We start from the raw sequence: 23,911 nt of genomic DNA on the forward strand, positions 1-23,911 counted from the left end.
GGGTGGCCTCGAACTCACAACAATCCTCCTACCTCTGCCTTTCAAGTGCTGGGATTAAAGGCGTATGCCACCATACCTGGCTCAAAAGAAATTTTTGAAAGTACATATTCTAATGCTTATTTTTGAATGCCTTCTCTCTCTCCATTGCACTTTCTGAATATCCAAGAAGACAATTTCCAATCAAATAAAATACATTGAAGCAAAAAGACCCATCTCCTAAACTTTTTGATAACTTTGATTTACCTTAACTTTCTTGGTGAATATTGATTATCAAATACACCTCTATTTTCCCTTACTCAGATCTTTTCTCAAAAGCTGAATCTAGTTACTAGCCTTTGTCTTAAGAACTGAACTTGAAATTTTGGTTTCAAATACTTGAACTTGACAAATATGCAATGGATCAGTATGTCTGGGAAGTAATGTAAGCAAGCATTTGTTCATATGCCCTACTTGCCCCCCCCCAAAAAAAAAAGTCTGGAACAATTCCCGATTTAAGCAAAGCAAATTAAAAACCTCTCTTCCTTTTCCAAGCAAGATAGATGTATTGAGTTTTCTGGGAGAGGTTAGAGAGTGTTTGGTTGTCCAATTTGGACATTCTAGGAAGAAGGGTGTATGTGGCACATGATTTTAGTCTTCTGTAAGTATCTGTCTTTAGGAAGCAAATATCAAGCCCATCCAAATGTCTCTAGTGATTATACTTCCCTGGTGTTAATACAATGAGAGCAAGAACCCTTAAACACAGCACTTTTCTAATAATCATGCCCAATAGGTCTTTCTAAGTGACAGTGCCTTGGGCTTCCTGAGTAGCTGAGCTCCGGGAGGCAGTGTAGTCTTTGACATGGCTAATTTCGATAATTAGGTTTCCAGTTTCTTCACTTATAGGACTTCAGTCAAACAACATCTCCAGGATTATTGTTTTGGACATCCACTCCCTGTGTAGGTGAATGTGAGAGGTCCGAAAGTCAGGCCTGGGAGATAGCTCAGTCAGGAAAGTGCCCACTTCACAAGCAGGAGGATCCAAGACCAAGCCCCGTAACCCGTGTAAAAAGGTGCGTGCCTGTAGTCACAGAGCTGAAGAGGCAGAGACAGGCCGATCCCACGGGCTTGGACAGCTAGTCTAATCAGACAATTTCCAGGCAAATGAGAAACCTTGTCTCAAGCTGTGGACAGTGCCTGAAGAGTGACGCTTGAGGCTGTCTTCTGGTGCATGCACACACACGCACACATGCTCATAAGCCTGTACATACACATACGTGTAAAGTACCCCATACTAACACACAGAATTTTAAAATTATTAAGAGGAGGTAGAGTCCCTTTTTTAGAAAGACAAAGGACTGGTTTTGATCATTTATGACTTTTTTTTTTTTTTTTTGCTCTAAACAACTTTCTGTGTTTTTTTTAAATTTTATTTATTTGCAAGCAGAGAGATAGAAGAGAGAGAGAATGGGCATAGCAGAGCCTCCAGCCACTGCAAGCTAACTCCAGATGTGTACTCCACTTTGTGCATCTGGCTTTTTACATGGGTACTGGGGAATCGAACCCAAGCACCTTAAGCACTAAACCAGCTCTCCAGCTCCTGTTCAAATGTTTTCACTTTACCCTTATAATCATTATGATTTAATATTTGTCAAATTATCTCAACTGTTAAAGTCTAAAATATAGAATTCATATCATGCTATTTAACATCCCTACAATGTACTTTAGAGATACTTTAGTGATTCTGCACATTCAAATGTATTTTTAAGTGGCTATAGTAAAAAGATCTCATTGCTTTAGTTCTCATAGAATAGTCCAGATTTTATACCAGCTGGAAAAATACATTTATACTTCTACACGTTATAAATGAGTCCTAATCTCCCCCATGGTCCATACCCTTCCTTGTTTTTCCACTTTATGACTGGAATGGAAACAAAAATTCTTAGCCTCTAGAATCACACAAGGCAGCACCATCAAATAAAGGTGGTGTTAATTATTTTTCTTTTTACTTTTTTATTTTAGAGTAAGAGAGAGAGACAGAGAGATAGAGACCGAGAATTGGCATGCCAGGGCCTCAGCCACTGCAATTGAACTCCAGGTGCTTCTGCTACCTAGTGGGCATGTGTGACCTTGTGCTTGCCTCACCTTTGTGTGTCTGGCTTATGTGGGATCCAGAGAGCCAATCATGGGTCCTTAGGCTTTGCAGGCAAGCACCTCAACTGCTAAGCCATCTCTCACAGCCCAAAGGTGGTGTTAATTTAACAAGATGTGCTTTTCCCTTGAACCCTAGATTGTTTTGTGGACATTGTGGTTGGCTTTGATATCTCAAGTCAGAGGAAAGGGCAGATGTTTCTCGAGAGTCAGCCTTGGATGGAAACCTACCTTCAAGACATCTTGCGTGCCATCAGCTCCCTCAATGGAGTAAGCTGTGAGGTGGGCACAGAGACACAGGTTAGTGTGGCTTTTCAAGTGACAAATGCCATGGAACCGTACTCTGCCAAGTTTGAGATCTACAGTGAAAACATCCTGAACAGCCTGAAGGGCCTGACGGTGAGGGGCCCGGCTCGGCTGAACACTGACCTGTTGGGTTCTCTGTGGGACACGTTCCAGAATAAGTCAGCCGCTCGAGGAAAGGTAATGTGCTTCTCTTTTGTTTGTTGGTCTGGTTTCCAGTGAATCATCTTCTTACTCATTTTCTTTTGTCTTTTGAAAAATTTTCTAGGTGGTCCTTTTATTTTCAGATGGAGTGGATGATGGTATTGAGAAACTTGAACAAAAATCCGATGAACTCAGAAAAGAAGGTATTGAGCATGGAGGAGGGGAGGGAATGGAACACTTGTTAACTATCTGATGTTTTTCTTTGGTGACAGGGTCTCTGAGGCCAGGTTAGCCTGACCGACATAGTCAACTCATGGTTCGTGTGCTATCTGCAGCTCTATGCAGTCCATGTTAGCTGTGAATATGACCCATCATAAAATGATAAACTTACTAAAAGTATTGTGAGAGGTTTTGTGATTTTTTTTTTTTTAATTCCATTGCCTGGTCCCAGAGCATGAACTTTGTTTTTAGAAACATTTTTTAATTGAGAACTTTAATACCCAAACATACTTTGTAATTTAATCATATTATTCCCATCCCACCAGCCTCTTTTGTCTCCTCCTCCCCATTCCAGTGACCACCTTCCTCTTTCCAGGTAGTCCTTCTTCTGTTTTGATGACTCATTCCCTTTATCCTCTCCCGCCCATCCTCCATGTTAAAATATTAATGGGGTCAAAAGTGGGCAGGTCTTGGAGTAACGATGACCATTGGTGGGGAGGCGGGGGTCATGAATGCACCAGTTACCTCATGTCTGGAGAATATCGTCCCAAAGCACTCCTGTCCTCTCTCTGGCTCGTATTCTTTCTTCTCCCTCTTCTGCAACGTTCCCTGAGCCTTGGACAGCATGGTGGAGATGTCTTGTTTAGTGTTGAGTTCCCAGTAGCCTGTTATTTTCAGCTTTGAGTTTTGTGTTTCCTCGGTGTCTGAGTCTGAAGCTCACCATGTCAAGAGGCTGGAAGACTTGACTGGAGCCCAGGCTGGCCTCAAGCACACAGCAGTTCTCTCGCTTCAGTCTCCCAAGTGTTGGAACTGCAGGCATAAGCCCATCATGCCTAGCCGCTTGTTAACTGTATGATCTCAAAACTTTGGTCTCACTCTTTCCATGCTGTGTGGTTAATGGTTGTTTTATTTTTGGGGGGGGGGCATAGAGGTTTGAGGTAGGGTCTCACGCTGCTCAGGCTGACCTGGAATTCACTATGGAGTCTCAGGGTGGCCTCAGACTCATGGTGATCCTCCTACTGCTGCCTCCAGAGTGCTGGGATTAAAGGCGTGAGCCACCACGCCCAGCGTCTCCATGCTGCGTGGCATTAGTAGAGCAAATGTTCTCTCAAACATTCCGACATCTTCGTTTTTTATGGACTATGTGTATAAAATAACATTGAATACAGAGTTTTATCATTGGTCTTATATGAATATTTCTTTCTCGGTACCTCTCCCAGAGAATGTTCCTTTCTCTCTTGCCTCACAGTATCTGATATTTTTACTGTGATGTATGGAAGTGAATAGCATGTCTCTCCTTGACCAGGGAACAAGAGAACTGGATAGGTTTCTTCTAACACTGAAAGCTTCCAGAGTTGCAAGCTTCGCTGGACACGTTTACTGATGCCTTGGGGTTGTGTAATTGGTTCCTTCCTTCAGACCACAGATGGACCCACCACGGTGTTTACGAGGTTTTAAAGCTCTGGAACCAGGCCTTTGGCTTCGAGAACCAGTGGTCAGTCTGACTTACTGTTCAAATATGGGTCAGTGGAAGCAAAAAGCATCCATGAGTTCTGACTAGAGTCGGAGAACCAGTCTTCCTTTTACTGGCATCCTCACCCATCTGCTCATTCCTGTGAGTGTTGATGGCTAATGACTCCCAGCTTAACTCATTCTCTCAAGAATTTCACTTCACCATTGGGAGCCCTCTCACCTGGAAGGTTCTCTTTACCCCACCTCTGGGCAGTGGATGGAGTGCAGAGTTGGGCTGTGGTTTATGATCCAGAGCTCCCGGGGGTCAGGTGAAAGCTAGACTCCAGCTGAAACGACATCTCACTCAGGTTCTTTCCCTTACCCCCTTTCTTCTTCCCTTACCTCATTTCTCTTTCTTCTCCCCCCACCCCCTTTCTTTTTCTTCGTCCCTTACCCCCTTTCTTCTGAGAGAAGTTCCTCAACAAATTCTGTATATCCAAATCTTGACCTCAGGCTTTACTTCCAGGAAACCTGAACAAATACATCTGCCTCTTGCATTAGGTTAATTTGACAAGACTTGTTTTTTCTGCTTAGTTTTCTCTTCAATCTTAAAAAAAAGAAAGAAAGAGGGGCTGGAGAGATGGCTTAGCAGTTAAGCACTTGCCTGTGAAGCCTAAGGACCCCAGTTCAAGGCTCAGTTCCCCAGGTCCCACATTAGCCAGATGCACAAGGGGGCGCATGTGTCTGGAGTTCATTTGCAGTGGCTGGAAGCCCTGGCTCGCCCATTCTCTCTCTCTCCCTCTATCTCTTTCTCTCTGTCTATCACTCTCAAATAAATAAATAAATAATGAACAAAAAATATTTAAAAAAATAAAATAAAAAAAGAGAGAAAAAGAAAATTGTAAAGTCCACTAGATTTCCAGCCTTATAACAAAGGCTCTTATTTTATACTTTAGCTGCTAAAGCTGCTTTTTCTGCTATCAAGTCTTGGCCTTTTCCCATGAGCTATAAACAGAGATTATTTTTTAAAAATATTTTATTTTTATTTAGTTATTAGAGACAGAAGGAGAGAGTGAGAATGGGCACACCAGAAACTCCAGCCACTGTAAACGAACTCCAGATACATGCACCACCTTCTGCATCTGGCTCACACGGGACCTGGAGAATCGAGCCAGGGTCCTTAGGCTTTGCAGGCATGTGCCTTAACCGCTAAGCCATCTCTCCAGCCCCTAAATAGAGATTTTTAATTAAAATTAAGAACAAAGCCAACCATGGTGGCACACGCCTTTAATAACAGCACTGGGGAGGCAGAGTTCAAGGCCACCCTGAAACTACATAGTGAATTCCAGGTCAGCCTGAGCTAGAATAAAATCCTATCTTGAAAAACCAACAACAACAAAAAAAAAAAGGTTAAGAACAAAACCTTACTTTTAAGTTTAGGTGGAAAGTTTTGTTATTTTAATTATTTCAGCTTTTCTTTTTGAGAAAAAAAAAAAGATATATCCCTTGCAGACATTGTTAGTGTCTCTGCAGGAAGTGCTTTGGAAGATACAGACTTCTTAGACCTATCACTTTGATCCAACTCCCAGAGGAAAAGCAGCAGGATCCACTCCAGAAGCTAGAGGTTTGCTGAGTACAGCCCTCAAATTTGTCATCTTTGAAAACAGGACAGAGGAGAGGTAGTCACAATAAACTCTGCAATGTTTCACATGGCTCTCAGTATTGACAAGAAATATCTCTGTCCCTGGCTTCATGTAGCTCATCTATTGACCTAGAAAGCTGTCTTAGTTGGAGACTATATAGCTTTACATACAAACACCGAGAAGAGGCAAGGATCCTTGATGGCATTTGGAGTTTTATAAGTCATACATATGGATTAGTTTAATTTTCATTTTAAAACATGCCTTTGAATCCCCTCAGTGGTATTTCATTCACACAGTTTATGAATTTCTTTTCTTCCTTAACTCACTTTGAGTAATTGTATTGAAGATTATATGACTCAGCTTTTGGATGAGTCTGCAAGGAGCAGAATTGGAATCCCCCATTCTAAGAAAGGCAGTTATAAATTATATTTATATGCTTATTTCCTACAAATCAATAATCTCATGGTTCTTGTAACTCTTGGATTTTTACATTTCCTGAAGCTTATAGGAAAAAGCAGATGGGGTCCCCCCCCCCCATAAGTAGATCCCTAAGCATGCCTTCTCTTGGTCATTAATCTCTAATTCAGGTTCACGGCATTTCTCTCGTAGCCTGCCCTGCAAGCCTTTCTCTCCTCTCTCCTCATTATCCTTCCAGAAAGGTGACCGGCTATCCTAGCTTGCCATAGACAGGCCAAAGGTTTGCAGCACTAAAACCAGGAAAGTCCCAGGCAAACCAGAACAAGTTGGTCATCGCAGCCTTTAATGATACTTTCTTTTCTTTTTGTTTCATAGCCAACCACTCTGCCTCTCTTTAAGATGCCCCCGAAGCCCTATTTCCATCATTGTCTTCTTCAGCTGTGCATCACTTCATTCCAAAGTCATATTGGGGCTGGAGAGATGGCTTAGCGGTTAAGCGCTTGCCTGTGAAGCCTAAGGACCCCGGTTCGAGGCTCGGTTCCCCAGGTCCCACGTTAGCCAGATGCACAAGGGGGCGCACGCGTCTGGAGTTCGTTTGCAGAGGCTGGAAGCCCTGGCATGCCCATTCTCTCTCCCTCCCTCTATCTGTCTTTCTCTCTGTGTCTGTCGCTCTCAAATAAATAAATAAATAAAAATTAAAAAAAAAAGTCATATTGTGTAAACTTACGTACAAAGATGTGTCATGGCCAGGAAGACATCTTACTAAAAATGCTTGCTACACAAGCATGAGGATTTGAATTCAGTCCCCAGAACCCATGTAAAACTCGGCATGATCATGCATGTCTAGAACCTCACCACTGAGGGAGGCAGAAACAGGAAGATAGCTGGGGCTCACTGGTATGCCACTATGACTGATCAGTGATCATCTCCCGTCTCAGGGAGTGCCTCAGCCCCAGGGGACCAAGGCAGAAGAGCAATAGAAGAAAACACTTGAGCTGGAGAGATGGCTCAGTGGTTAAGGCACTTGATCATGAAGCCTAAAGACTCAAGTTTGATTCCCCAGTACTCACATAATTCACACAAAGCCAGATGCACAAAGTGGTGCATGTGTCTGGAATTTATTTGCAGGGGCTAGAGGCCCTGGTGCGCCCACTCTCTCTCTCTCTGCCAGGCGTGGTGGCTCTCCCCTTTAATCCTGGCACTCAGGAGGCAGAGGTAGGAGGATCGCTGTGAGTTTGAGACCAGCCTGACTACATAGTGAATTCCAGGTCAGCCTGGGCTAGAGCAAGACCCTACTTTGAATAAAAAACAAAAACAAAGATACCCCTTATTTTCCTCTGGCCTCCCCACATGGTGCACACATCTCTGCACACACTTGTGTATCACCCACCCATCAAACTCACATACACACTCACTCACACATGATGGTGTCTTGACACAGAAAAGTCTTGGAGCATTTTTTAATTTTTTTTTTTTTTTTTTTGGTTTTTTGAGGTAGGGTCTCACTCTAGCCCAGGCTGACCTGGAATTCACTATGCAGTCTCAGGGTGGCCTCGAACTCACGGTGATCCTCCTACCTCTGCCTCCCGAGGGCTGGGATTAAAGGTGTGCGCCACCACGCCCGGCTCTTATTTCTTGATCTACTCATATTGATACCTAAATATTTATCCAAATAATTCTTTGTTCATCCATAGAATAAGAGACTTTACAATTGCCCTTTATTCCATGATTATTTTCTTAGCACATTTTTGTTAAAGTGGCCATGAGTTTAAGGCTTTGGAATTAACTTTCTGAGTGAAAATCTAAAATTACCAAGTGACCAAGCATTAACCTTCTTTGAGCCTCTGTTTTCTTGTCATTTTAATATAGTTATTGCTATGTCTGAGTTCCTATAGGGCTGTGTTTGTATTTTACAAAGATAACGCCTGTTGAACACAACCATCTTCCAGGTGTGTAACAACGATTAAAGAATGGTAGCAGAATTGTTGACAGGCTATGTCCACCATAATGATTGCCAGGTCTACTTCATATTCTTATTTTTGCAAGATAAATCATTGGCCAAAATATACTAGCCCCTGGAATTTTTCTTTGAAGCTTTCTTACTTACAAAACTCTAAGGCCTGTGAGCCAAGCTCTCAATGGTTATTTGCCATTTGTTTCTACTTACAGTTTAAACTGGAATATCAGTTCCTTATGAGGTCATTTCAAGCAGATAAATCACCTTTCTCTCTCTCTCTCTCAATCTCTCTCTCTCTCTCTCTCTCAATCTCTCTCTCTCTCTCTCTCTCTCTCTCTCTCTCTCTCTCTCTGTGTGTGTGTGTGTGTGTGTGTGTGTGTGTGTGTTTTGGCAGTGCTATGGATTGAATCTGGGACCTCACCCATACTAGGCAAATAAATGCTGTACTTGGAGATTTTATTGAAATATAGATTCTAGTTCAGTAGATATGGGATATATCCTGAAATTCTTTTTTTTAACTATTTTATTTAATTTTGAAAGACAAAGAGGCAGAGGGAATGAGCACACCAGGGCCTGTAGCCACTGAACATGAACAGCGGACATAGGTGCCAACTTGTGCTTCTGGCTTACATGGTTACTGGGGAATCAAACCTGAGGCCTTAGGCTTTTCAGGAAAGCATCTTAACCTCAAAGCCATCTCTCCAGCCTAAGATTCTTTTTTTTTCTTTAGTTTTTCCAGGTAGGGTCTTGCTCTAGCCCAGGCTGACCTGGAATTCACTATGTAGTCTCAGGGTGGCCTTGAACTCGAACTCTCTGCAATCCTCCTACCTCTGCCTCCCGAGTACTGGGATTAAAGTCATGCACCACCATGCCTGGCAGATTCTTTTTTTTTTTTTTAGTGGATCATTTTCCTATGCAAATTTTGTACCTTATTGAAAGATACCATCGGTCAATGTGGTTATACAGCCCAAGAGGTTGTGCATGGCTGAGAAGCTCCTGGATGATGCCAATGCTGCAGCTTTAAGAATCCCCCATTTATGGCCAAAATTACAGGCATGTACTTTCTTGATGAGTGTCCCTTTATACTTCAACAAGCTGTGTGGACCTTATAATTCACTGTCTCACTTCAAGTCATCATAGTGCTGAAATTTCTCTTACGACCACCACCGCCCATCTCCAATTTAATTTAATGACTACAGTCATGGTACCTCTTTAGCTTTGTATCATGGGATTGGGGAAATGGGCACCAGAACACAACTGTTTACTGAGAATGAAAGCCACGGCTTCCATATGCACAATGCTGGGCGTGGTGGTGCACGCCTTTAACCCCAGCACTCGGGAGGCAGAGGTAGGAGGATTGCTGTGAGTTCACGGCCACCCTGAGACTACATAGTGAATTCCCGGTCAGCCTGGGCTAGGATGAGACCCGACCTCAAAGAACAAGCAAAATGTGCAGAATGACTGGAGTAACCCAGTCCCCCTCACCCATGGAATTGTGCATGTGCTACACAGGCCTGAACGCCCTCGTGACCGTCGCTCTGGATGTTGCTGCTGACTCTAGTGACCTGGCTGATCTCCTCTTCATCGAATTTGGGAAAGGATTTGAGTACAGAACACAGTTCACCATGGGCATGAGGGACCTCGGGAGTCAGCTGGCAAAGCAGCTGGTAAGTGGCTCAGAAAAGGCTGGGCAGTTAATTCTCCACCATGAGGTGCTGTTCATGATCATCTCGGACACAGGTTTACTGTTTGAATGTAAGCTTGAAGTAATCGTGGTCATATCAGTGCAGACCTCTTTTCCTGAGCTAGTCAACCGCCTAAGCAGAGGGTGTTTGAAAGAACTATAGTTGAGATAGGTCAAAGGATGTTGCATTGATATACTCGGTAGAAAAATGAAGAGGTGAAAGGAGGGAAGGAGGAAGCAGAAAAGAAAAAAAAATATTTCTTGGCACTGGCAATACCGCCCAAAGCAGTCTATGGGGCCAAAGAGCATCTGAGTTGTAACCATGCCTGGGCTGTGCTCTTCCTCTTCCTTGAAAATCCAAATGCCACAGCTCACCACGCAGTGTGAGTCTAGTGTTGAAGACGTGTTTCCCCTGCTGTAGCCGACAGCAAATTGTAATCGGTGTCCAAGCGAGAAAGAGCCGCCCGCCGTGTCGCGGGAGGAAGAGTTAGAGCCGACGAGCTCGTGCGGTGTGCTTTATACGCCAGTGAAAGAGTTTCCTTGGCTTGTCTTCACACCTCCAGATTCTTGCCATGTGTTCTATTTTTAGAATCGCACCCCTGTATGAGATGTGTCTCCATCTTTCTCTAAGAAGCATACAAGGACTCAAACTGGAGTTGGCCAAGCGTCACTGAGTTTGTGATGCTACATTTACTGTGATGAATAAGCAAATGATTTGCAGTTGTTTCAGATTTATAAGATTTTTTTTCATTGACGTATCAAAACACTATTCAGTGAAGTTCTAGTTGCTGCTGTTTTCTACCTGTAGAATTCGCACATGAATAGACAATGAAAAATAGCTTGTTCAAGCCAGGTGTGGTGGTGCACTCCTTGAATCCCAACACTCGGGAGGCAGAGGTAGGAGGATCACCATGAGATCGAGGCCACCCTGAGACTACATACTGAATTCCAGGTCAGCCTGGGCTAGAGTGAGACCCTACCTCGGGGGGAAAAAAAAAAAAAGAAAAATAGCTTGTTCATAAAAGTGATTATTGAAGGACTAGGGAAGTTTTGTTGCAATTTCTGTTTATTTTACAAAGTGTATTTTTTTCTGCTTAGAATTCTTTGAAAATGATCTTGTTAATTCATAGATGGGGGAAGTTATTCTGTAAAACAAGACCTCCAGATTTGAGATATTACCTACACACACAAAAATAATAAGAAAAACTTAATTTCAGAAGCAGATCTATTTGATTCTTAATAGTAGTAGGTTTGATGCTGTAGACTTTTGGTGACCCAAGGAAAATTTTATTAATATGAAATCGCAGAATCAATTGTGCTGTTATTGTTTGGTCTCATGCATTTCTAGCTTTATTGCTTTGATGATTTTTTTTTTTTTTGAGATAGGTTTTCACCATATAGTCTAGGCTGGTCTGAATTTTGCTGTGTAGGCCAAGCGTATCTTGACCTTTGGGTAGTCCTCCTGTCCTGCCTCTGGAGTGCTGGATTTATAGATACGACTCAACATAGTTTGATTTTCTTTTTTCCCTGAAAATTTCATGGGGGCATAAAAAGAGAATTTTATAATACCAGAAAAGTAATATTACAGAGCAGGGAATAAAGCAAGGTAATCAAATAATCAAAGACTTAGTGGTTAAAAACAAAACCAAAAAAAAATCTGATGTATTGTGCTAGAAATTTAACAAGAGGCTCAGCAGTACAAAGATAGATTTTATTCCATGAAAGGAGAACATGGAATTTGCTGCAAACAGAATTTTCCTAAAAGTGAGATCTGATACATTAATTATAAAACTACCATGCAACATGGCAGGTATCTGGAAGATGACTAAATCCAGGGAAAAAAAATATCCACCCATCTTTTAAAACATCTAACTTGGGCCAGACTATAAAGACATTATTCTCCCTGTGCCCACACCCTGTACAGAAAATGCTTCCAGAATGTTGGCATGCAGTGGGCATGTTTGAAATCCTGTCAGAAATATTCTGGAAGTGTTTCCATTGGATGCCGTTCTAAGCAGTGGGCACCATCTGAATACGATGACAGAGATTTCACAAAATGGGGAACAATGTATGTTCATTTCACTGAGCAGAGCTTGTGGGACAGAAAACACAGGAGAATGGATGTAGCCGTGGTCAATCCTGAGGTGGGAGAGGGTGAGAATAGGCAACCCACTGATAATTTAGCATGCAGTGAGCTGGCCATGGCTCAACCAGTGCCATTGCTAGAAGTCAGGATTCTCTTTTAGGTGGTGGGGAATTCCTCCAGGTCGCCAAGGACAGGTGTAAACAACAGAGCATAGCGACTGTGTGTCCGTGGGCAGTCTGACGTGGGTCACACAGCATGGGCATCCACTTTGGGAAGCAAAATCACTAAATGCCACGTCTTTCTTGTACTCCCAGATCAATGTTGCCGAGAGAACATGCTGCTGCCTGTTCTGCAAGTGCATGGGAGGAGATGGCACTGTGGGTGACCCAGGATCGCCTGGGAAAAAGGTGATTTTTTTTTTTTTTTTAATCAGAGAGAGAATCGGTGTGCCAGGGCCTCTGGCCACTGCAATCGAACTCCAGACACATGCGCCGCCTTGTGCTCATGTGTGACCTTGTACGTTTGTGTCACCTTGTGCACGTGGCTTTCGTGGGACCTGGAGAGTCAAACACGGGTCCTTAGGCTTCGCAGGCAAGCGCCTTAACTGCTGTGCCATCTCTCCAGCCCTAAAAAGGAGATTTGAGTTCAGACTTCCAGCTCATGTGATTCGAACTGTAGTATGCCTTTTAGATGTGAGTTCAGATAGGAATAAAGAGTGATCTCACCTTCTACACAGAGCCTCTGGAATTGGCTGTTCATTCATCACACTACTCTTTTTATACGTTTAATAAGAGCATTGTCAATTTTCCTTGGCACTCAAAATTTCTTTAAAGTTTTTTTTTTTTTTTTTCTGGTGAATGTGTGTAGTATGTTGTGGGATAAGTGTCTGGGAGAGGGAGCAACACGTCTATGTAATGCATGCCTGTGTGTGTAAATATGCATGTCCACGTGCATGTACACAGTGGTCTGAGGAGGACGTTGGGTGTCTATCCCTCCGCTGAGACAGACACCTGGAACTACTGAGTTTGTTTGTTTTTTTTTTTAATATGCTGGCCAACCAGAGAGTCCCAGTAAGCCTCTTGTCTCCGCCTCTCTCAGTGCTTGGGTGATACATGTGTGCAGCCATGCCCATATTCTTTCATGGGTACTGGGGTTCTAACTCAAGTCCCCATGCCACACAGAAAGTGCTCTTACACACAGAGCCATCTCCCTAGCTCTGAAGTTTTTAAAAACACTTAATTTATTTGCAAGGAAAGGGCGAGAGGCAGATAGAGAGAATGGGCACACCAGGGCCTCTAGGCACTGCAAACAAATTCCAGGTGCGTGCGCCGCTTTGTGCGTCTGGCCTTATGTGGGTGCTAGAGAATTGAAAGCCTGGCTGTTGGGCGTTGCAAGCAAGTGCCTGAGCTGCTTTCTAACCTCAGCCCTGAATTTTTTTTTTTTTGAAGCTCTTTGAGCTGTTGCAGGGAAAACAGGTGTTACAACTCTGTTTCCCAGTGTTCAAGCAGTGATGACCTTGATGTAGAAAAGTGAAGGGGTGTCCTCACGTGGAGCTTTGAGGGCCTCCTGGGTACTCTCTCCAAATCATGGCAGTGTCATTCAAACCAAGCCTATACTTTAGTTACTCTGCCACACAGAACATGGAAAGACAGGTACATATACACATACGTAAATACCTGGTTTTATATATATATATATATCTGTCTGTATGTATATATGTCTGTATGTATATATGTGTATGTATGTATGTGTATGTATGTATGTATATGTATGTATGTGTGTGTGTGTGTGTGTGTGTGTGTATATATATATATATATATATATATATATATATATATATGCACATATATCTATCCCCAGTGAGGATTGAAGTAGTTAAGTACTTAAGAGCACTTCCTGTGCAAACATGAAGGCCTGAGCGAACCCTGGCATTTGATCCCCAGGACCCACGTCACATTCTATGTGTGGCTGTGCACGCCCGTAGCCCCAGTCCTAAGGGGGAGAAGGGACCAGAGAGTCACTAGAGCTAGGGCAAAAAAAAAAAAAAAAAAAGGGCTAAGAATCAGTAAGAGGCTCTGGTTCAAGCAAGAACGGGTTAAGACAGCAGTGGAGCAGGACACCCCATGTTTCCCGCCATCCACCACAAGCGAGTATACCCACCACAGGTAAGAGCGCAAGGCACCACGTGGCTACAGACGCATGGGCCCGCCCACCCCCAACACACACACTATGAAAAGGTCATCAACAGCATTCATATGAACCAGGGAATATGTGAATATTGCGCAAAATATTTTTAGACACTAGGAATTGTTCAAGTATGCATAAACATGCTCTGGGATATGTTTAAAAAATGATTTCAATATGTCTAGCTTACACATGTGCTGGATTTATTTATTTATTTATTTATTTATTTTTGACTGACGCAGATAGCACCACAACCCCCACGTCACCAGAGTTAGCTTGTTCTCTCTGAAGAAAGTTCTGGTCTGGTTACTTCCTAAATGTTTTGACGTTGTGTAAAGAAAATGGCAGAATTCAAATCAAAACCAAGGAATGGGGCTGAAAGAATGAAAAGAAATGTGTGTGGCCCACCTTTTACCATGTGTAGCCTAAATCCTTAAAAAAAAAAAAATGTCATTTTAATGAAAAGAGGATATTTCTAGTCTGCCTGGGCCAAGTATAGTTGTGGTTGTTGGCAAATTTGTCTGGAGAAGAATTCCAGCACTATGTCTAAGTCTGGAGGGTTCCGAATGGTATTATGAACACACATGTGCGCTCACATGGATGTACATGCCCTTGAATTATCCAGACGTTTGTCTGAAAAGTCCTTTTTTTTTAAACATTTTATTTATTTGAAAGTGACAAAGAGGCAGAGAGAGAGAGAGAGAGAATGGGCGCGCCAGGGCCTCCAGCCACTGCAAACGAACTCCAGATGCGTGCGCCCCCTTGTGCATCTGACTTAAGTGGGTCTTGGGGAATCGAGCCTCAAAACGGGGTCATTTGGCTTCATAGGCAAGCGCTTAACCACTAAGCCATCTCTCCAGCCCTTTTTTTTTTAAACTTTTGTGTGTAGTGTGTGTGTGTGGTGTGTGCATGCGTGTGCAGATGCATGTGCCCTTGTGCATGTGTACAGAGTCAGCAGCGAGCATTAGGTGCCCTTCTGTCCGTGTATGTGTGGGTTTGCATGAGTGGGTACAGAGGCTTGTATGTGGAGGTCAAAGGTCAGCATTGGGGACCTCTCTCTCTACGCTCTACTCTGTCTTTTGCTTTAAGTCCTCGTGGCAGTGACTGTCACTGAACCTGCAGCTGTGTGGTGGTCGGTGGTTCTCCTGTCTCCATCCTCCACCCAGCGCTGCAACGACAGGCGTAAGTGGCCTTGCCCAGCTTTTTATATGGAGGCTGGAGAACGACCACAGGTTTATATGACATGCAGCAGGCACATTGATACACTGAGCTATCTCCCAGCACCACCATTTCTATTTTATCTCTTATTTTTATTTATTTATTTAAGAGGGAGAGAGAGAGAGAGAAAGAGAGAATGGGCATGCCAGGGCTTCCAGTCATTGCAAACGAACTCCAGATGCATGCTCCCCCTTGTGCATCTGGCTAATGAGGGTCCTGGGGAATTGAGCCTCGAACCCAGGTCCTTAGGCTTCATAGGCAAGTGCTTAACCGCTAAGCCATCTCTCCAGCCCTCTTTTCTTAATAATACTTATTTGCAAGATCAGAGAAGAACAGAGATACAATATGGGTGTACCAGGAGCCTCTTGCTGCTGCAGACAAACTCCAGACATGTGTGCCACTTTGTGCATCTACCTTTATGCGGGTACTGGGAAACTGAGCCCTGAGCCGTGAGGCTTTGCAAGCAACATCTTAACCACTGAGTCTTCTCCCTTGCCCATTTCTTTGGTGTCATTGTTGTTTGGGCTTTTCAAGGTAGGGTTTCGCTCTAGCACAGGCTGACGTGAAATTCACTATGTAGTCCCAGGGTGGCCTCAAAGTCACCATGCTCCTCCTACCTCTGCACCACCCCCAAGTGCTGGGATTAAAGGCTTAGATTGGAGGGGGAAGGACCAGACTTCTCAGACTCTTCCTATTGGACCTGAGGTAAAACTTCAGAGAGGCAGAGGTCTCCTTGGGCACCCCTTATCCTATAGTCTGCTCATGTTTTCTCTTTGCTTTTTTCCAGGGACCCTCAGGTTTTAAAGGCAGCGAAGGCTACCTGGGAGAGGAGGGCACGGCCGTAAGTCAAGACTTCTCAGCTCCATTTATTCCTACAACCCTATGTGTGCAGTGAAACCCCTGTGTCTGGTCTCGGGGAAGCAAGCATGGTTAGAGTCTAAGGATTCCAGTGCAGAGTCTCTGGTCTCCCCTAACCCTCGAGCTTGGCTTCCCATTCTCCTCGGTGGCTGGTGACCCAACCAACATCTCACAGCGAGCGCAGTGGGAAAGTTTGCCTCTTTCGGGGGAAGCCAGCTCACCGCCCTTCCGCCTTCCTGGACAGTTTTGCAAAGCGAAATCAAAGACTCCTCCCTCCCTCTCCTTCCCTCCTCCCTCCCTCCCTCCTTCTTTTCCTCTCCCTCCTTTTCCTTCCCTCCTTCCTCCCTCTCCTTCATTTTCTTCCTCCCTCTCCTTCCTTCCCCCTCCTTCCTTCCTTTTTCCTTCCATTTCCTTCTTCCCCCTTCTCCCCTACCCTTCTCCCCTCGCCTTCTCCTCTCCTTTCTCCCTCCTGCTCCCCTTTTTACCCTCCTCTTTCTCCCCTTCTTCCCTTCTTCTTTCTCCCTTTCTTCCTTCCCCTGTTTCTCTTCGTCCTCTCCTCTTTCCGTCCTCTTTCTCCCTCTCTTCCTCCCCCTCCCCCTTAGTCATTCATTTTGTATATGTTAACGAATGTACATGCTAGCAGCAGAAGCCCCAGAAACGAGAAAGATGCATGAGAGGAAAGTGTGCCTCCCTCTTTAGAGACCACGCAGACTCGTGAACAGATCAGTGAGCCAACTGGTCTGCAAAGACTGTGCCAGGGGCTTGGCAAGGTGCACAGGACGGGAAGGGCCTCAAGGACAGTCAAGGTGGGAGTGAGCATTGGAGGAAAAGGCTGCAAACGGGGGAGGGGGCCTTAGGGAGACATTTGAAGGAAGTGAGGAGTCTCCCTGGAAAAGTCTGCGGGAAGCAGCTCTCCACTGCACACAGGACGGCGTGCGGCAAGACGGCCGGCCAAGTCAATGAATTGCGTGTTTGCACATTGGCCGACGAGGCTGCGTCCAGGACCCCGTGGGAGGCGGTGAGGCCATTGGGAGTCCTGAACTGGGTCCTGTCTGTAGGGGACGGGCGGTCACTGAGGGAAGCTAAGCGCTGCAGTGACGAGGATGGGAATGATACGAAAGCACGCCCAGGCAGCATCGTGGAGGGTAAAGCAGAAGTGGCAGGTTAAAAGTCACAAGTACAAGGCCAAGACTTCCTCATCTTGGCCTTGGACCAGAATGAGCACATATGTAAAGGAAATTAGAAACACACAACTTGGTGATCACTTGGCTCCACACAGGCAGTGTGCAGGTGGGGTCCAAGCGAAGAGCTGTCATCAGAGTAGCTGATTTATTTCCGATCCTTGTTGTATAAGCATGAGTTCTGGAATGCAAGTCATGAATAGTCACATGTTGTTGTTTTTTTTTTTTTTTCCAACAAAAATCTTGTCGAGGATCCAAGGTGGACCTCAGATGACACTAGCAATGTGTGCTCTTTCTCAGGGAGAAAGAGGAGCTGCCGGACCAGTGGGAGAGCAAGGCACTAAGGGATGCTATGGCACCAAAGGACCTAAAGTAAGTGTTGCGTGAGACATTGTGAAGGCTTCTTGGCATTTAAGTACAGTTCCCAATGCTAACTGCTGCTGTCTTTTCACTTTTCAGGGAGCCAGAGGTCTAAATGGAGAAGAGGTTTGGTACCAGGCCCACACATTTTATCTGCCCATGGGTTATCTAGAAAGTGTGTGTGTGTGTGTGTGTGTGTGTGTGTGTGTGTGTGTGTGTGTGTGTAGGTCAGAGAACAACTCCAGGTGCCTTTCCTCAGGTACCATCCACCCTTTTGTAAATTTTCTTTTGAGACAGGGTTCCTTACTGCCTTGGAACTTACTTACTTAGGCTAGACTGGCTGGCTATTAAGCCCCAGGGATTTATCTGTCTCCCCAAGTCCCACTTTTTGTTATATTTTACTTATTTATTAGAAGAGAGGTGGCGGGGGGAGAAGGAGATGATGAGCACACCAGGGCCTCTAGCCACTGCAAATGAACTCCAGATCATGCACCACCTTGTGTATCTGGCTTACATGGGCCCTGGAGAATCAAACCTGGGTCCTTAGGCTTTGCAAGTAAGTGCCTTAATGGCTAAGACATCTCCCCAGCCCCTTTAAGGTTTTTTTTTTTTTTTACATATTATATTTATTTATGTATTTGACAGTGAGAAAAAGGGAGGGAGGGAGAGAGAAAGGGGGAGAGAATGGGCACACCAGGCCTCCAGTCACTGCAAATGAATTCCAGACACATGTGCCACCTTGTGCATCTGGCTAACGTGGGTCCTGGGGAATCCAACCTGGGTCCTTTGGCTTTGCAAGCAAATGCCTTAACCATTAAACCATCCCTCCAGCCCCCTCTTAAAATTTTTTAATGTGGCTCCTGGGAATTGAATTCAGGCTCTCATGTTTGCAAGGCAAGCACTTCACTAAGTCAGCTATCTCCCAGTCCACTAAAGTATTTTTGTTTGTTAAGTTACTAATGACTAGTAGACGATACAGCTAAAGCTTCTGGTAACCTTTCTGTTGAAATGCCAACCATTTCATTCTTCATTCCTTTATTTTGTTTCTGTTTCTGAAAGTGCTATTTGACCACCCAGGCATAGTCTGCATGCCAAACACAAACCTCTTTATGACTGTTTTTTGCTTGGTGTCTGGCAGATGGGAGCCATGTTCTAATCACAGGTGTCTTTTCAGGGAGACGTTGGGGAAAGTGGAATTGATGGGCTAGATGGAGAAAAGGTATAGTCTTTTCCTTATACCCCCCCAAGCCCGTTCTGAGATATTTGTTACTAAGAAAATGAGAATTTTAGTTGTGCCTTCTCTATATTTTCAGGGTGACAGTGGTCTTCCTGGGATAAAAGGAGAAAAGGGTGATGAGGGATCCCAGGTAAGGATTCAAGAAAGAGAGATTATTAAAACTACACTTGAAATAAGAGGTATAACTCACAAGGCTGGAGAGATGGCTTAGCGGTTCAGGCGCTTGCCTGTGAAGTCTAAGGACCCAGGTTCGCTCTCTCTCCAGATCCTACATAAGCCAGGTGCACAAAGGTGAGGCAAGCACAAGGTCGCACGTGCTCACTAGGTGACGCAAGCAACTGGAGTTTGATTGCAGTGGCTGAGGCCCTGGCATGCACATGCACTCTCGTGTTCTCTCTTTAAAAAAAAAAAAAAAAAAAGGTATAATTTATAAAGTGAAACAGCTCCCCTGGGTGTATCTGTCAGCAGCTATGGCCACAAACTTGTTTGGGGATAAATATTCATAAAACCCCTGTCATGTAGAACAGTCAGCACTTATTTCTCCTGTGTCTGATGGGTTTGGCTACTGCGGGCTAAACATGGCTGACGTTGGCGCATGAATATAGTTTGTATGGGGGCAATGCCACATGTCTCTTACCCCACAGGGGTCAGAAAGTAGCCTGGAAACATTGGCTAGGATTTTTCCATGGAAAGTACGTAGAAACATACAAGGTCTCTCATGGCACCTTCAGACCTAGACTTGGGCCTGTCGTAGCAACGTTCCTAGCTCTTTTGTTGTCAATTGAGAACTTTATTGTATGAACATATTGCATATGGGTCATATTCCCCACCCCCCATGCCACTTAGGGCCCTCCTACGTGAGTTTATTGGTATTCACAATGGAGTCATAAATGCACCAGTTTCTCTTGACCCACATTGGGTAATACAGCTAGGAAGAGAATTGTGCCCACCATAGTTAGACTTTGTAGCTATATGAAAAAGGAGGAGGAAAATATTGGGAACATGGAAACGCCACACTAAGACCAGGAAAAGGGGTGTTGCCCAGGGTCTGTGGTGTGAGGCAGCATATGAAAGTACACATCACTCATCTCCATCTAGGACACAACAGCAGCCACCCTTCTGTGCTCTGGTTTATCCTCAGAGCATGAGCTGTTGAGTCTGAAGCCCGCTTCCTCATTGATGCAAGTCTGTCTTGGGCAGATAGAGTGATCTTGCTGACTCTTAGCTGCCCCATTAAAAAGGGAACATAACAAACAGTACGTGTTCATAGACGCGTCCTAGCTACCAACCACGGTGGCAAGTGTGGATGGAGTCAAGTTCTCCACCTTGGCATATAGTTGAGTTCATTTCTCGAGTTCTTTATATGATGCCTGAAACTGTTAATTTTTTGGTGGTTTCCTTTTCAAGTTTAAAAAGCTCAGTAGAAAATTATTTAATTATTCAACCTGGGGAGACTCCACACTTTGTTGATACTTACTAGTTTCATTACAGAGTCTCATCTTGTTCTTACTCTGGTCTGTATTAACTTAGGGAAGCCCAGGAAAGAGAGGGACTTCCGGTGACCATGGAGCAAAGGGCTCACGAGGAGACCCGGTAAGTGCCTGGGCTGCGTGGCTCATGGATTCCATTGTAGGGCTGTATACTGCAACCCTTCCTACAGGGGAGGGGGAAGGTGTTTCACTTAAGGCTCTGTAACAGCAATCCTGGCCTTAAAGCATCAAAGTTAGCACTGTAGACTTTTAAAAGCCAGGACCTGCATAGATCCTCTTCGTATTTAGAATCATTCTCATGCTGCAGGATGAGGAAGGAATGCAGGTCCGTCCTGCCGTCGACCTGAGCACCTCAAACTATGGATGGAACGTACAGAATGAATCACTCTGTTTTCTTGTCTATTGTCCAAGACTCAGTCTCTGTTGAGAACAGCAGCTTTGTTCCTCTGAACCCAGAGATTCATGCAGTATTATATCAGGCAAAACTTAGGATATTGAAGGCTCTTGTAAGGATACAGTCCAGTAGAGTAGCCAAGACCCACATCAGTACAGGAAATGTGCCAAATCCAGTGGGGTAGCACAGGACTTTCACCCCATGCTCATAGTGCACTTAATCTGTGGAACCCCGCTGAGCTAGGGCTTGGGTTTATTGAAAATGTTTACTGCACTTTTGGCTGAACTATAGCACACATCAGAAAGTGCACAACTGTAAACGTATGGCCTGGTGGTGTGAAAACTGCTGTGTGGGGCTGGAGAGATGGCTTAGCAGTTATGGTGCTTGCCTGAAAAGCCTAAGGACCCAGGTTCAACTCTCCAGATCCCATGTTAACCAGATGCAAAAAAAAAGGTGAGGCAAGCACAAGGTCGCACATGCCCATTAGGTGGCGCAAGCATCTTGAGTTCGATTACAGTGGCTGAGGCCCTGGTGTGCCAATTTTCTCTCTCTCTTTAAAATTAAAAGTTAAATTTTTTTAAGCTGCTGTGTGGTCACCACCTAGATAAAGAAATAAAATGTACCAGCATCCCTGACACCCCCAAATGCTTGTTCCAGTCATTAATCATGCTTCCCAAAGGGAATTACTATCCTGATGCCAACAAATTAGTCTCATTTGCTCTTGAACTTGATACAAATGACACCATTCTACATGTATCTTCTGTTTCTGGCTCCTTTTGCCCACTTCCTGCTTGCGAGATTCATCCATGTTGACTATAATTCCAGTTTGTTTCGTGTCAGTGCTGGGTAGCATAGATCCCACCTGAGAGTTTTCAAACAACTCAAAATATTGAATGTAGAGCCAGAAAGTGATAAGGAGATATAGTCTAAAAACATAAGTGTAGTTTACAAATAACTGGTCAAGTACATGAGCATTACTTTCATGTACCTGTACGATGACCAAAAATCCATCTGAGGGGCTGGAGAGATGGTTCCATGCCCAGTGCCCACCTAAATGCTGCTGTAGGGGTGCTGGCCAGTAATCCCAGTGCGAGAGGTTGAGACAAGGATCCTGGGGAGACTTACCAGCTAGCTAGTCTAGCACAATTGATGAGCTCTGGGTTCAGTGAGAGATCCTCTCTCAACACAAATAAGGTGTAGGGCTGGAGAGATGGCTCAGCAGTTAAGTGCTTGCCTGTGAAGCCTAAGGACCCCGGTTCGAGGCTCGATTTCCCAGGACCCACGTTAGCCAGATGCACAAGGGGGCACACGCGTCTGGAGTTCGTTTGCAGTGGCTGGAGGCCCTGGCGCCCATTCTCTCTCTCTCACTGTCTGTCTGTTCTCAAATAAATAAAAATGAATAATTTTTTAAAAAAATTCTACTTTATGAAAAACATAAGGTAGAGAGTGATTGAGGAAACACCTGACATCAACCTCTGGCCTCCGCACTCATGTGCACGGGTGCTAGTCCCTCAGACACACATAAATTGTCTCAGTCAGCATCGGGTTCCTGGGATGGCCTTCTAGACCAGATAGTTTATAGGAGGGATGGAGTTTATTGAAACTTTCAGGTTCAGGGAAAGTTCCATAATGGAAGAAGTTTCCCCCCAACCCCATCCAGATCCAAGCAGCGAGAGCAAAGCCACCACCACCTGCACAAGCCAGCCCACTCCAGGGACCTCAAGCACTCTACGTAGCTTCAGACCGGAATTCAGAACCGCCCCGCCCCCGAGGGCTGGACCCTGGGATCTGCCCACAGGGACACCAAGTTACAGGCTTGAATACAACTCCTGAGTCTATCAGAGGACGTCCATTCAAACCATCACATACATGTATCTGCATTCAAGCACAAATACACGTGTGCACACACACGTGTGTGTGCCAAAGCTTCATATGAAGTATTCACAATTCCCCTCGACTTTTTAAAAATTATTTATTATCTTCGTTGGTATATAGAGATTAGGTTTCATTCGTTATGACATTTTGTTTCAAATACAGCTTGTTTTAGTTAATTCTTCTCTCCCTCTTCCCCAGGGCCCCTCCCCACAGTTTCCCTCTTTCTTCCCCCTTTCTGTTGACATGTGACATGAATCTTTGCACTTTTCCTCACCTCCCTTCCTGCTCTCCTCTTTATAGTCCCCGTTACCCAGTTGGAAATTCCTATTAATTGTCTGCTATAGACCGTGTGATTCAATACAGTTTCTAAATGAACTTGAATAGTGAAAGGGGACTAAGTAATTTGTCGTGCTCTGTGACTTCAATATGGCTGAGAATTCAGGCCACCAGAGCTTCTGTGATGTGGCGGTGGCTACACTAATGTCAGAGGGTGTGTGGCGTGCCCCGGTTCATCCTGTGCGTTTGGTAAAGTGCATCTCAAATGTAAAACAATTCTGTGCTCCCCCCCACCCCGATGGGTGGTTTTAGTGGGTTGCTATTTGAGGAAAAATTTGGGAAGAGCAAGATTGATGGTGTGAACAGAGCACACACGGGAGCGGCTTTTTCTTAGGAATGTGTGCAAATGGTACAAATTCCTTTAAAAAGCAACTAAGCTCATTTAGGTAGGATTCCTGGCCGCTTGGTATTTAGAATTTCCCATTTTGGCTGGATGATTATTTTGGTTAATTTTTTTTTTTTAATTTTTTTAAAGTTTATTTATTTGAGAGCGACAGACACAGAGAAAGACAGGTAGAGGGAGAGAGAGAGAATGGGCGCGCCAGGGCTTCCAGCCTCTGCAAACGAACTCCAGACGCGTGCGCCCCCTTGTGCATCTGGCTAACATGGGACCTGGGGAACCGAGCCTTGAACTGGGGTCCTTAGGCTTCACAGGCAAGCGCTTAACCACTAAGCCATCTCTCCAGCCCTTGTTTAGTTTTTGTTTCCTTGAGAATGGGGTCTTATGTAGTCCAGGCTGGCGTTGA

The 23,911-nt window shown here is 44.5% G+C and overlaps 1 protein-coding gene across 2 annotated transcripts in view; it reads left to right on the forward strand.

The window, feature by feature from the left end:
- The window catches only part of Col6a6 (collagen type VI alpha 6 chain), a 168,539-nt gene that overhangs the window by 69,605 nt on the left and 75,023 nt on the right, over positions 1–23,911 (forward strand). Inside the window, exons 9-18 of one of the 2 annotated variants that reach the window (XM_045136583.1) lie at positions 2,267–2,610; positions 2,699–2,777; positions 9,775–9,929; positions 12,347–12,439; positions 16,222–16,275; positions 17,774–17,845; positions 17,933–17,959; positions 19,008–19,052; positions 19,147–19,200; positions 20,601–20,663. In XM_045136583.1, the coding sequence (XP_044992518.1) occupies positions 2,267–2,610; positions 2,699–2,777; positions 9,775–9,929; positions 12,347–12,439; positions 16,222–16,275; positions 17,774–17,845; positions 17,933–17,959; positions 19,008–19,052; positions 19,147–19,200; positions 20,601–20,663 (986 nt within the window). Of the gene's footprint in view, positions 1–2,266; positions 2,611–2,698; positions 2,778–6,680; positions 6,749–9,774; positions 9,930–12,346; positions 12,440–16,221; positions 16,276–17,773; positions 17,846–17,932; positions 17,960–19,007; positions 19,053–19,146; positions 19,201–20,600; positions 20,664–23,911 lie in introns of those variants that run through there. The other variant, XM_045136585.1, reaches the window with a different exon arrangement.

The sequence above is a fragment of the Jaculus jaculus genome, chromosome 17 (genome assembly GCF_020740685.1).
Source record: "Jaculus jaculus isolate mJacJac1 chromosome 17, mJacJac1.mat.Y.cur, whole genome shotgun sequence".
Lineage (NCBI taxonomy): Eukaryota > Metazoa > Chordata > Mammalia > Rodentia > Dipodidae > Jaculus > Jaculus jaculus.